Below are 14,172 nucleotides of genomic sequence, written 5' to 3'. Positions count from 1 at the left end.
CATCAGTCGGCAAGTAATGCCACTGAAGTCAACATGACTACTTATGGAACAAGGTACTAGTCCGTGAGCATCCCTCCAGCCTAACCAGGCCCCATGGGGAGGGGGAAGTAGGGCGGAGCAATCCAGCTCTACATCACCATTCCTCAAAATGCCCAACATGGGGGGGGGGGGGAAATGGCTGGAGCGCCTGTGTTCCACCAAGCCCCCACTGGCTTAACTGTCCCAGCGGACCATTACTAGTCAGTATAACGGAGAGCAACTCTGAGGTTGCTGTGTCAACATTCTTCCATGCCAATGTTGGTGCACAGGGTGGAAACTAGCCTCTTCCAACCCCCTCTGCCACTAGTTGTTGCTTCCATCTGCTCTGTGGTGTTGAGATTACGGTTCTGCCATCCCTGCTAAGGCTTCTTCTTAATGTTTCTATTGGGTCCCCTTGTTTCCTCACACCACTTTAACTCAGCTTCCTGTGGGAGTCTGCATTGGCATGTGGGATACCTGCACCAATATATCCAGCACTTTCGTCTGATTCTGGTGGAAACAAGCTGCTGGCTGGATCTCTTCATTGGTGATAAACTCTCTCCATCCAATACCCAGAAGCCACAGGGGCTGGCTTCCTCCTTTCCCCAGGGATGCTTAACCACTGCTCACCCCAGGCCCCCTCCCCCACTCCACCCTTTCCCCCCAAGGCCTCACTCCCACCCCACCTCTTCTCACCCCTGCCGCTTCCCCGCCCAGTTCCACTCCCCTCTCCCTAGCATGCCCCATCTCCCTCTCCCCCCAGCACCTCCTGCACACTGCAGAACAGCTGACTGCAGCAGGCAGGAAGTGCTGGGAGGGAGGAGGAGGAGTTGATTGGTGGGACTGCTGGTGGGTGGGAAGCACGCACAGTAGGGGTCAGTGGAGCTGGCTCCTGGTGGTTGCTAAGCGCCCACTAATTTTTTTCCCCTTGGGTGCTCCAGCCCTGGAGAATCCACAGAGTTGGTACCTATGTCACAAGCTTTTTTAGGCACTTATTTTCAAAAGGTACAGTATCTTGTTTTCTATCAAACATTTTAATAGATCTCCAGCTCTTGCAGCCATATATGTTCGCACTGAGATGACATTCATGTTGAAAATTCCCAGTTTTGTTTTGACACTGCATCTCTGATTTCCATGCCTTGAGTTTAGTGAAAGCTGTGGAGGCCTTTCCTATCCTTGATATCACTTTTCTTGAAATCTCTGTTGTGCTTGGGCCAAGTTGGTCCTTAGATCATTGAAACACAAAGGTGACAAAGCCATTTTTGGCCCTTCCCTTCAGGTTCTGTGTTGGACAGAGTTTGGTTAAACGCATGGGTCAGGGCCATGTTTTATTACTGGATTAGGAGCTAACATTTACATTTAATTTGTTTTTATAGCTTTTCAGATCATCTTTAAGCACTGTTTAAAGAGAGGAGAGAGAGAGAATATATATATGCACGTGTGTGCTTGCACGCACGTGCACGTACACAGGAGAAAATCCATTGTTGATTTGCAAGACAAAAGCCACAGCGACACCATCACATCTCATTTCTGTAATGTGGAGTTTCCAGTGAAGAATCCAATTTCATCATTTTCAGGTCTGTGAATCACAGAAATAAGACCTGAAAAAGGCCTGCATTTCATCAAATCCATCTCTCTGCCAGTGCAAGATTCTTCCCTACAGAGTATACTCCTCTCCCTTTGCCAGCTCAATTTTAAATGAATCAAGCAATTGGACTTTCACTACTCTCCTTAAGACACTGTTTCACAATCAAACAGCCGTTGTTGGGAAATCTTTCCTGGCGTGTGCAGAGGTAACTTACTGCAGCCATGGAGTTGATGCGATCAATATAGTAATCCGGCCAGCTGGTAGCAAGCTTATTAGGGTCTTCTTGTTCCTGAAACAGAAAATTAAACAAAGTTCATGAGCAGGCTTAAAGGATAAATAGTTTTCATTTGGTTTAAATCATCAGGGATTCCTGACAGTCCTATTTCCTTATATAACACACACATCTTTATGAAATTTATTACAAATGTCTTTGAAGGTATAGTGCTAAAGCTATCCTTGTGATGGCAGAGAAGAAAAAAGAGAACCCTTCAAATAGGATTACTGAAAACAGAATTACAGAACTGACTGAGACAAGGTTGTCCTTCAGTGACCAAAAAACAATACTCCCCTCCTCGCAGTATGCTGCCAAAGCTTGTACTCTAACGACAGAGTCTTCAGGGATAACTCAGTTACATTTTCAAGTTTTACATTTTATAGATTTTAGAAAATATTTTGCATTATTTCTGCTAATTGGATGGACAAGATTCACTAACAACAGAGTAAAAATACCAAGCCAAAGAGTCTGGAAATAGGCCAGATGACTGCTTCTTAGGAAGTTAAGCACAACCTCAAAGCATCCAGATGAACAGAACCGTAATCTGTGAATTACAGTGAAAGCTGCATCAAAGACCACCTCCAAGAGGAGTCTTAATAATTTTAAAGTATCTCCATACATTTTGCAGTCCAATTAAACTCACCTTTCAGTTGAAGGCCTACCTCTGCTGGGCAACCACATTTTATTGGTTCTTTGGGTGGTCACTTGAGAGGTTTAACTGCATCAGATTTTATTTTACTTTACTTTGTGAAGAGGATAGGCAGATAGACTAGAAACCAGTAAGAAAATAACGATTGGTTTCTGGAGCCCTAATCTCCCACCACAAGATATAAGTAGCTTACATTAAAGTCAATTGAAGTTCTATCTTGTGGTTGAAGAACTGTCCCCCTTGGAGTTACACTAAAGATGGATGAATAGAGATTAGCAAGAGACAGAAAGATAAAATGTCAGGAAGATTATTGTCCTGTATGTATAAACAATTATTCATATCAACAGGCTTAGCTTGTAAAAGTTATACAGATGAACATTAAATAGCCAGATCTTTATCAGATCACATCAACTCTTTTACTGCTGCTACATATTTATGTTGTTTGGAGAGAAGAAATATTTCTACACGTCCCCAAACTGGCCTGCCTTCAAAAGAACCTTAATACTTGTCAAGCTCCTTTCAGGTTAAAATTAAATTATAGTATACATTGTAACAAATCCATGGAAAATGTCAGGCTCCAAATTTGGAATTTACAGCAACAGCGGGGGTAAAACTGAGATCTTCCTGCTCCAAGACTACAGGCTCCTAACACTTGAACTAAAGGAGAACCTCAGTTAGCTGTGAGCAGTATACAGCCAATGGTACAACAGAACAGTTCTATTCTAGCCAGTAGAGGGCAGTAGTACATATACCTACCAAGCCAGTTCATTACAATTTCTATTTCTAGCTATACATAAAGCCTGAGAGACTGTCACATTTGATGCCTCTTGCCATTTTATCACCTGGTTCCACAATTTATCAAATATACCACTTCCCCATCAGTAGGGTGTGGGAAAATTCATGCCACACATGAACGTTTTTCCAGTGCAAGTGGAATGCCTCTGTTTTCCTTCTCTCCCTTTCCCTGATGAAAGCACTAGGCTGATGGAGCTATATCCTTGCTTACCAATAGATCCAGAGCTATACGACTCCCCGTAAGTAATCAGCTAGATTTCTACGCTTCATTTCATTGCAGACTGCCTTTTAACACCTACTCTCTACTAGATGCTGACAAATGTTTTGCACATAGCAGGCCTTAACCTCCTATCCAAGAGTCAAAATATGACCTTGCTGAAGGAAAAACCAACGCAAAAACATGCAGTTGATAAATACAGCATTATTTTTAGAAGATAATCTTATCATGACCAGAGTAGAACAGGGGAGAGAGAGCGCTAATCTAGTGCTAGTTAAATAAAGGCCATTCCACAGGGCAACATAACATATACAGCAACCTATTTGTAAAGGGACATCAGGCCAAGACACCAATTTGTATTGCAAAGTGCCTTGATCCGTCTTCCTGGAAGTTTCCTGCGTAAAGGCGTTTGAAAGAGCGAGTGACCCGTACTACAGTTGTTTCCTAGATAAATGGGACAGTAAGTCTGTGAGAATATACACAGCATCTCCTTTGCCTATTCATTGAACCCCAGGCTAGGGAAGAGGAAGCAAATTCAGATAACTTGACAACTACTCAAATCCATTCTCCAAATCTCAAAAAGAATCCAAATCAAAAATGTTCTAAGAGTCTTAAAAAAAGCAGAAGTGTTATAATACTGTGAGAAATCCTGCTCTTACTAGACTTCCAGCCCAAACAATAGGCTAAAAGGGTTTAAGATAGGAAAAGCATCCAAACACCTGAGTAATTTCCTATCTGAACCCCTGAAGCTTTGGAGTTTGACCAGTTGTATTAAAAGACCAGGAACTCTGACCTTCCTATGGTAAGATTCTGTATTTTTGGTTGGCTGAGCAGATGAAGGTCATTTTACTCCATGATTTACCGTTTCCCTCCCACTACTTTCTACCCCTCTGTATCTAGCATATATTGTGGTCCTAACCCTGAGACCAAAGTTTAATGCCTCTTCTAGGACCATCCTGATGCTTTTGAGCTAGGGCCGGGTGAGAACTGGTTTCAATTAAATAAACATCTGAGGTTCAAAAAAAAAAAAAAAAAAAAAAAGTTTGGTTACATTTGTGTGTACATTTGCATTTTCTGGTTTCGACCAAAAACAGAAGGTCCAAAATCCCATAAGGAAAGCTGTTCTGTTTATGGGCCTAATCTCAAAAGGAATTCCTCAGTCCTTATTCAGACTGAATTTTAATTGACGTTAATGACTGTTTTGCTTGGAAAGGGTCCGAATAAACATTGACTAGGTGCTTCAAAATCTGGTAAGATTTGGTAAGATCTGAAGTAGCAGAAAGCCGGTTCTCGCAAAAGCTACTTTTGAAAACCCAAGAGGTCTGGATAAGCATGTGGATGTTTATCTGAATTTCCAAAACATTGGTTGGTCCATCACTAATTTTAGCCAGCCACCTGGAGAACATTTTCAAAGCATCAGACTCTGAAGTGAGATACCCAAGATCACACTGAGATTTACATCACCCTGAGGAGCAGTATCATGATATATTACAATCGGAGACACTGGGGAAAAAGATGGTTTTTGCCCAGATGATGTAAATGTTCTCCATAGAAAATCACAGCACCACAATTTCTCTCAGACAGAATCTAAAATACGCTGGATTTCTTAAAGACCGTCGAGATTCTGATCCTCAAATAAAACACTTCAAAATTGCCTCTCAGCCACTTGCACTGATGTTGATAACAAAATCCTCTTCTTGCTCCAGAACATGCAGAAGGGAAAAAGTAGGGCCTGATATCCAAAGCCACATAGACGTCAATAACTGGAAATAATTATCCAGCTGTATGAAGCAAAATGTCAGCCAAAGGAATCTATTAAAGCAAAGCCACCTTTTAGCGACTTGAGTAGTGTAAATATTACATTAAAAACAGATGTCAGTCAGTGGGCTTCAGAAGCAACCATGTCATTCTTCACCAGAGCAACAGCTATGTAACTACTGTGAAAACACAGCCCTGATATCATACAAACCTGTAATAAAGTCAAGGTATTATATAGGCATTGAAGCTAATTTGGACCAAGTCCATCCCCATGGCAGAAACTGGGACTTTTGAGATGAACAATTTCATCTAAAATACGATTTAATGGAATGTGTCAAATACTTGGAATATTTGAACCAACTGCAAAAATAAAACTAAACAAAATATTCTAGCCACAGATCATTTGATCCTGAAGGCCTTTTACAGAGTTCTTAGGGAATCAATCCACTATACAGTTTTCATGGACACATTCTCTTCAATGGCAAAGACATTTGGTGGCTTCCGCTCCTAGTGGGAAAGACACGCACAACAGAAAAAACCCATCCCTGCTGTAAGTACATCATTCCCCTCTGTTGGTGGACCTTTGCAGAGAAGAACTCAAACAGTAAGGTAATGGGTGCCATATAAATGGACAAGAGATCAATGATTGAATAGGTCCTGAAGATTAAATGCCTAGCTTATCTGACAAATGTTTTTTAGGAGAGGGTTGAGTCACTTGGGAGAAGACATCACAGCAGCTGCCAGCACCCGACTTCAGCATCCAGGGCTGTCAATCTGAAATTTTCCACTAAACACCAAATACACTCACAACAGTATTTCTCCAGAGTATCTCCTTAGTATCCAAGCACTTCCCAAACATGACCGGATTTATCCTCACGCTACCCTTAGGAGGTAGGGAGTGATTTACTCCCATTTTACAAATGGGTAGGGGGGACAAGAAAAGTTGAAGTGACAATCCAAACTCACCCAGGAAGTCAGTGGCACAGCAGGGAATAGAACTCCGATCACTTGATTGCCAAGCCAGTGCCCTTACAAGACCATCTTTCCTCTCCTATTACACTGACCTGATTTTCAGAGGTCCTGGAAACTCACAGCTCCTTGGGAACTGCAGATGCTCAGCATCTCAGGCCATGTCACTGTTTAATCACACTTCGGGTATAAATATCCTGTGCTGATGCATCATGCTGTCTTAAGACACAGACTAAGGTACTGTTTGCCACTTACACAGCTGCCCAAAATACTTAAGCACACTTCCTGATAAGTAGAAGTAATAGACTACCTTTACCTGCTGAACTCCTTCTCTCAGTCCATTGGGTTGATCAGCATTATTTAAAGAAGCAGCGGGACAGGCAACTTACACAATGCCTTTGAGTGTGGGTTTAAAATCTTTTTCACAAGTCCCTGATTTTGTGTAGTGAATTCTGGTTGACCTCAGTAGAAACAGCATACAAAATAGATGGAAGAGAAGAAATCCAAAGGGCAAACATATGAGAAACTTTTCATTCCTATTTACTTATTGTAATCTGCAAGTAAGAGTAAACTGGCGCCTGGAATCAGTGTAAGTCTGAAAAAACAGAATTGAAATCAATAAGGATATTTGAATTTAACTCAGGTAGCTGAGAACAGAATTTGACAAGACATAGCTTCTGGTTAATGCATTTCCCCTGCAACAGCTGATGGCATCATTCCATCCCAGACAGGAGGAAGCCGGATTCCTATACTCAGGATTAGCTGTCAGTGTCATCACTTAATGGCAGAAATGGTCACAGAACCCTGAACTCAGGTAGTTAAAAAATGATTAAGAAAACCCTAAAATGTAATTAAGGGTTTTCCATGTCGGATAAGCCTCTATGGTGGCTTTTTCAAAAGCATCTAAAGGAAGTCAGGCCCACAACTCCAAATGAAAGTCAATGAAAGCTCAACTCCCACGAGATGTTTTTGAAAGACTCAGCTTATAAATTCAGTGAATACTTTGCACTCCTGTAGTGCCATCCCCCAACCATATCCCAGTGCTTTTCACAAATTAATGAATTACGCTTCACTGCAGCCTTCTCAGCTAGGTCAGTTTAGGTGGGAAAAATGGGGCAGAGAGATTAAGTGATTCCCTTGAATCACACAGGAAATCTGTAACAGAGCCAGGAATAGAACCCACATCGGACTCCAACATCTTGTGTTTTTACCCAATAGACCATTTTCCCTTTTTTTGGTAACTGATTTTCTGAAAGTTCAAGCCTTTGCAGTTCACCTTTATAAAAATCTTTGAATCCCAAATGAAGTTCTTCCTTAAGCATTAAAAAGTCTGCTAGCTATTTCTCAGTTCTATATCAGTAATAGAGCCTGCCCCAGTGGAGCACTTTGGTTAACAAATACAAAATGTGTCCGATCTCCCATGAGATAAACTATGAATTCATAACAGCAGCTGAAATAAATCCAGGATTTTTCAGACAGTTTACGCATCCGAAAAACCAACCAGGTCCCAGGAGATAGTAATTTTGAAACAGGACAGACCACAGGACTGAGCTAGACAGATGTGGTAGGTACTGCACTATTTCCTCAACTTAATGACTAGCACGGACATGAGTATTCTCAAGGTGTTGTGGATGGAGCCATACCCAAGCCTTCTAAGCACAGTTCATCCAGAGCAAAAGATACAAATATTTCTTCTCCCTGGATTCAGGCTATATGCAGATAATAATCTTTGTGCTCCAAAAGCAGCCTATTGTATCATGAGATGCAAAAGAGAATATCCATTAATTAGCAGCTATAAGGGCTAGAACACTGTTGAAAAGTTCCAATTCCATCTAATGGAAAGTGGTGCACACGCACACTACCCAGTTCACTGCAGTATGAAATCAGGACATATTTACCCAATCAGATCATTGTTTCATCCAGCCTGGTATCTCTCCTCCAGCCAGGCAGTATCAAGCCACTGGTCCAACTGGCTCAGTCTGCTGTCTCCGACTGTGGCTGCTAACTGACGTTTCAAGGGCAGACTACTGCAAAGCTTACCATGCCATTATTATGATTTATATTCCAGAAGCGCCTCATGGTCTAGAGTTGCTAACTTTCTAATCACACAAGACCGAACACCCCATCCCCGCTCCTTCCCAGAGACCCTGCCCCCTTCCCGCCCCCTTCCCCGGGGCACTGCCCCCTGCTCACTACATTTCCCCTCCCTTGGTGGCTCCCTCTCCCCCACCTTCACTCACTTTCACTGGGCTAGGAGAGGGGGTTGGGAGGGGGTGATGGCTTCAACCGGGGGTGCAGGCTCCAGGGAGGGACCAGAAATGAGGGGATCAGGGTGCGGGGGGGCTCTGGGCTGGGGTAGGGAGTTGGGGTATTGGAGAGGGTGAGGGCTCTGGTTGGGGGGGGGGGTGCAGGCTCTGGGGTGGAGCTGGGGGATGAGGGTTTGGGGTGCAAGGGGGGCTCCAGGTTAGGGCTGAGGGATTCTGTGTGCGGGAGGGGGCTCTGAGCCGAGGCAGTGGGTTGAGGGCTCCAGCTGGGGGTGCAGGCTCTAGGGTGGGGCTAGGGATGAGGATTTTGGGGTTTAGGAAAGGGATCCCGGTTGGAGCGTGGGAGGGGCTGTGGATTGAGGCAGGAGGTTGGGGTGCAAGAGGGGGTATGGGCTCTGGCCAGAGATGAGGGGTTTGGGGTGCAGGGGGTTGAGGCACGGGCTTACCTCAGGCGGCTCCCAGTAAGCAGTGCAGTGGGGCAAAGGCAGGCTCCCTGTCTGTCCTGGCACTGCACTGCACCCCAGAAGTGACCAGCAGGTCTCTCCAGCTGCTAGGCAGTGCTGACTGGAGCTGCCAGGGTCCCTTTTCAACTGCGCATTCCGATTAAAAACTGGACACGCGGCAACCCTTTCATGGTCCCCACTGAGACTGAAGCCGTGTTGGGCTGGGTACTGCACACAAACACAGGTGGAGACAGTCCCTACCCCAAAGAGCTCATAATCTAATTAGACAAGACAAAGGGTGGAGGGGGTGGGGAGGACAAAGGGGAAGTGACTTGCCCAAGGGCACACAGATCAATGGCAGAGACAGGACAAGAACCCAGGTCTTGAGTCCTGGTCCAGTGGATCCATGGATCAATCCTGAATTACAATCAGCGACAAAAAGAAGAACAAGCATTCAGCTTCCCAAGGAGCTTCCCTCTTAGGAACCTTCCCACAGTGCCAGGAGAAACAGGCATGTCACCCAATCCCACGAGTCTCCAGAGACTGAAAGGATTAGAAACTGTGCTCATTTTCCAAAAGATGGTTTTCCCCACAATACCCTGGACATTCACACATTAAACTGAATCCACATTATTTTTTCAACAGCTTCTCAACATCCTACCCGCCACATTTTCCACTATGTCTGCTCCTGAGATTGAGAGGATGAGATATTTTTCACATTATATACCCACAATGGCCCTGATTCTGATCTCACTTCGCACTGGTGTAAATCCATTGACTTCAGATTAATTAGTCCTCATCAACATCTGTACAAATGAGAGGCGAGTCAGGCCTGGGGGTGTTGTGGTCACCTCACAGGTAAAACCCACTAAACAAAATATTTCCCCTCCTTCATCAGCAATGGGCTGGAATTCCAGACCTGTAGGGCAAGAACCCTTTGGGCACATTCTATGTCTTCAGGTTACGGAGTGTTTGTTTATTTGTTTAGACCCAATTTAAATAAACTGTCTAATGATAGAGTTTAAAGCAAGTTTAAGCTTTACAATAACTGTATCTGGCCCAGGCCTTTCTATAGGTTGCTCCTGGATAAAATCTACCTAAGAGAAGCTGAAATTATAGCAAAGCTGCACAGTACATTTTTAGTTTCAAAAACTCCCTCACGTACCGTTCTCCTTCCTTTCCTGTTGGCTCTTTATCACCACCATCATTGGCACAGACAGATGTGAACTTGTTGGCAATGCTGACAGCATCAGCCACCTCTTATTTTTAGAGAGTGCAAATAGGCTTGTCCAAATATAGAGCCCCTGCTGTCAACTCCACCAGTTGAAAGGCATGAGACGCACTGTCCTAAGGTTGGGGGTTCCACGACCACCACTCCCAAGAGAAGGAGGCGGGTGGTGGTGGTCGGGGACTCTCTCCTCAGGGGGATTGAGTCATCTATCTGCCGCCCTGACCGGGAAAACCGAGAAGTCTGCTGCTTGCCAGGGGCTAAGATTCGCGATGTGACGGAGAGTCTGCCGAGATTCATCAAGCCCTCGGACCACTACCCCTTCCTGCTTTTCCACGTGGGCACCAATGATACTGCCAAGAATGACCTTTAGCGGATCACTGCAGACTACGTGGCTCTGGGAAGGATAATAAAGGAGTATGAGGCGCAAGTGGTGTTCTCGTCCATCCTCACCGTGGAAGGAAAAGGCGGGGTAGGGATCGTCGAATTGTGGAAGTCAATGAATGGCTACACAGGTGGTGTCGGAGAGAAGGCTTTGGATTCTTCGACCATGGGATGCTGTTCCAAGAAGGAGGAGTGCTAGGCAGAGACGGGCGCCACTTAACGAAGAGAGGGAAGAGCATCTTCGCGAGCAGGCTGGCTAACCTAGTGAGGAGGGCTTTAAACTAGGTTCACCGCAGGAAGGAGACCAAAGCCCTGAGGTAAGTGGGGAAGCAGGATACCGGGAGGAAGCACGAGCAGGAGCGTGTGAGAGGGGAGGGCTCCTTCCTCATACTGCGAACAAGGGGCGATCAGTGGGTTATCTCAAGTGCTTATATACAAATGCACAAAGCCTGGGAAACAAGCAGGGAGAACTGGAGGTCCTGGCAAAGTCAGGTAATTATGATGTGATTGGAATAACGGAGACTTGGTGGGATAACTCATATGACTGGAGTACTGTCATGGATGGGTATAAACTGTTCAGGAAGGACAGGGAGGCCAGAAAAGGTGGGGGAGTTGCACTGTATGTAAGGGAGCAGTATAACTGCTCAGAGCTCAAGTATGAAACTGCAGAAAAACCTGAGAGTCTCTGGATTAAGTGTAGAAGCCTGAGCAACATGGGTGATGTCGTGGTGGGAGTCTGCTATAGACCACCAGACCAGGGGGATGAGGTGGATGAGGCTTTCTTCCGGCAAGTCGCAGAAGTTACTAGATCGCATGCTCTGGTTCTCATGGGCGACTTCAATCATCCTGATATCTGCTGGGAGAGCAATACAGTGGTGCACAGACAATCCAGGAAGTTTTTGGAAACTGTAGGGGACAATTTCCTGGTGCAAGTGCTGGAGGAACCAACTAGGGGTGGAGCTCTTCTTGACCTGCTGCTCACAAACCGGGAAGAATTAGTAGGGGAAGCAAAAGTGGATGGGAACCTGGGAGGCAGTGACCATGAGATGGTTGAGTTCAGGATCCTGACACAAGGACGAAAGGAAAGCAGCAGAATACGGACCCTGGAATTCAGAAAAGCAGATTTTGACTCCCTCAGGGAACTGATGGGCAAGATCCCCTGGGAGAATAACATGAGGGGGAAAGGAGTCCAGGAGAGCTCGCTGTTTTTTAAAGAATCCTTATTGAGGTTACAGGGACAAACCATCCCGATGTGTAGAAAGAACAGTAAATATGGCAGGTGACCAGCCTGGCTTAACAGTGAAATCCTTGCTAATCTTAAACACAAAAAAGAGGCTTACAAGAAGAGGAAGATTGGACAAACGACCAGGGATGAGTATATAAATATTGCTCGGGCATGTAGGAATGGAATCAGGAAGGCTAAATCACACCTGGAGTTGCAGCTAGCGAGGGATGTTAAGAGTAACAAGAAGGGTTTCTTCAGGTATATTGGCAATAAGAAGAAAGCCAAGGAAAGTGTGGGCCCCTTACTAAATGAGGGAGGCAACCTAGTGACAGAGGATGTGGAAAAAGCTAACGTACTCAATGCTTTTTTTGCCTCTGTCTTCACAAACAAGGTCAGCTCCCAGACTACTGCACTGTGCAGCACAGCATGGGAAGGTGCCGCCAGCCCTCTGTGAAGGAAGAAGTGGTTCGGGACTATTTAGAAAAACTGGACGTGCACAAGTCCATGGGGCCAGATGTGTTGCATCCGAGAGTGCTAAAGGAATTGGCGGATGTGATTGCAGAGCCATTGGCCATTATCTTTGAAAACTCATGGTGATGGGGGGAAGTCCCGGAAGATTGGAAAAAGGCTAATGTAGTGCCCATCTTTAAAAAAGGGAACAAGGATGATTCTGGTAACTACAGGCCGGTCAGCCTCACCTCAGTCCCTGGAAAAATCATGGAGCATGTCCTCAACGAATCAATTCTGAAGCACTTAGACGAGAGGAAAGTGATCAGGAACAGTCAGCATGGATTCACCAAGGGAAAGTCATGCCTGACTAATCTAATTGCCTTCTATGACGAGATAACTGGTTCTGTGGATGAAGGGAAAGCAGTGGACGTGTTATTCCTCGACTTTAGCAAAGCTTTTGACACGGTCTCCCACAGTATTCTTGTCAGCAAGTTAAAGAAGTATGGGCTGGATGGATGCACTACAAGGTGGGAAGAAAGTTGGCTAGATTGTCGGGCTCAACGGGTAGTGATCAATGGCTCCATGTCTAGTTGGCAGCCGGTATCAAGTGGAGTGCCCCAAGGGTCGGTCCTGGGGCCGGTTTTGTTCAATATCTTCATTAATGATCTGGAGGATGGTGTGGATTGCACCCTCAGCAAGTTTGCGGATGACACTAAACTGGGAGGAGTGGTAGATACGCTGGAGGGTAGGGATAGGATACAGAGGGACCTAGACAAATTGGAGGATTGGGCCAAAAGAAATCTGATGAGGTTCAACAAGGACAAGTGCAGAGTCCTGCACTTAGGACAGAAGAATCCAATGCACCGCTACAGACTAGGGACCGAATGGCTAGGCAGCAGTTCTGCAGAGAAGGACCTAGGGGTGACAGTGGACGAGAAGCTGGATATGAGTCAGAGTGCCCTTGTTGCCAAGAAGGCCAATGGCATTTTGGGGTGTATAAGTAGGGGCATTGCCAGCAAATCGAGGGACGTGATCATTCCCCTCTATTCGACATTGGTGAGGCCTCATCTGGAGTACTGTGTCCAGTTTTGGGCCCCACACTACAAGAAGGATGTGGAAAAATTAGAGAGAGTCCAGCGAAGGGCAACAAAAATGATTAGCAAAAAGAAAAGGAGGACTTGTGGCACCTTAGAGACTAACCAATTTATTTGAGCATGAGCTCATGCTCAAATAAATTGGTTAGTCTCTAAGGTGCCACAAGTCCTCCTTTTCTTTTTGCGAATACAGACTAACACGGCTGTTACTCTGAAACCTGTCAAAAATGATTAGGGGACTGGAACACATGAGTTATGAGGAGAGGCTGAGGGAACTGGGATTGTTTAGTCTACGGAAGAGAAGAATGAGGGGGGATTTGATAGCTGCTTTTAACTACCTGAAAGGTGGATCCAAAGAGGATGGATCTCGACTATTCTCAGTGATAGCAGATGACAGGACAAGGAGTAATGGTCTCAAGTTGCAGTGGGGGAGGTTTAGGTTGGATATTAGGAGAAACTTTTTCACTAGGAGGGTGGTGAAACACTGGAATGCGTTACCTAGGGAGGTGGTGGAATCCCCTTCCTTAGAAGTTTTTAAGGTCAGGCTTGACAAAGCCCTGGCTGGGATGATTTAGTTGGGATTGGTCCTGCTCTGGGCAGGGGGTTTGACTAGATGGCCTCCAGAGGTCCCTTCCAACTCTTTTAATCTATGATTCAATGAGGATATTGCCAGCACAGTTGTTCTATTGGTGCAGTGTAAAGACAAAAGGACATCTTCTCCCTGAGTTCACCAGTCTGATCAAATATATAGCTGGAGTGGGAGAAATGTACCCAATTCTTCCAATCCCAAATGGAAGCTTAGTCACGTAGTGGAAA

General features: G+C 45.2%; 1 protein-coding gene across 9 annotated transcripts in view; it reads right to left on the bottom strand.

The window, feature by feature from the left end:
• Window positions 1-14,172, bottom strand: part of DAAM2 (dishevelled associated activator of morphogenesis 2) — a 240,039-nt gene that overhangs the window by 94,820 nt on the left and 131,047 nt on the right. For all 9 annotated transcript variants that reach the window (XM_037895546.2, XM_037895551.2, XM_037895548.2 and 6 more), the window contains one exon: window positions 1,821-1,895. In XM_037895546.2, the coding sequence (XP_037751474.1) occupies window positions 1,821-1,895 (75 nt within the window). The remainder of the gene's footprint in view (window positions 1-1,820; window positions 1,896-14,172) is intronic.

Source organism: Chelonia mydas, chromosome 3 (genome assembly GCF_015237465.2).
Source record: "Chelonia mydas isolate rCheMyd1 chromosome 3, rCheMyd1.pri.v2, whole genome shotgun sequence".
In the NCBI taxonomy this organism is placed as follows: Eukaryota; Metazoa; Chordata; order Testudines; family Cheloniidae; genus Chelonia; species Chelonia mydas.
The sequence above is the reverse complement of the archived record's forward strand: the minus strand, read 5'-3'. Positions and strand labels throughout refer to the sequence as shown.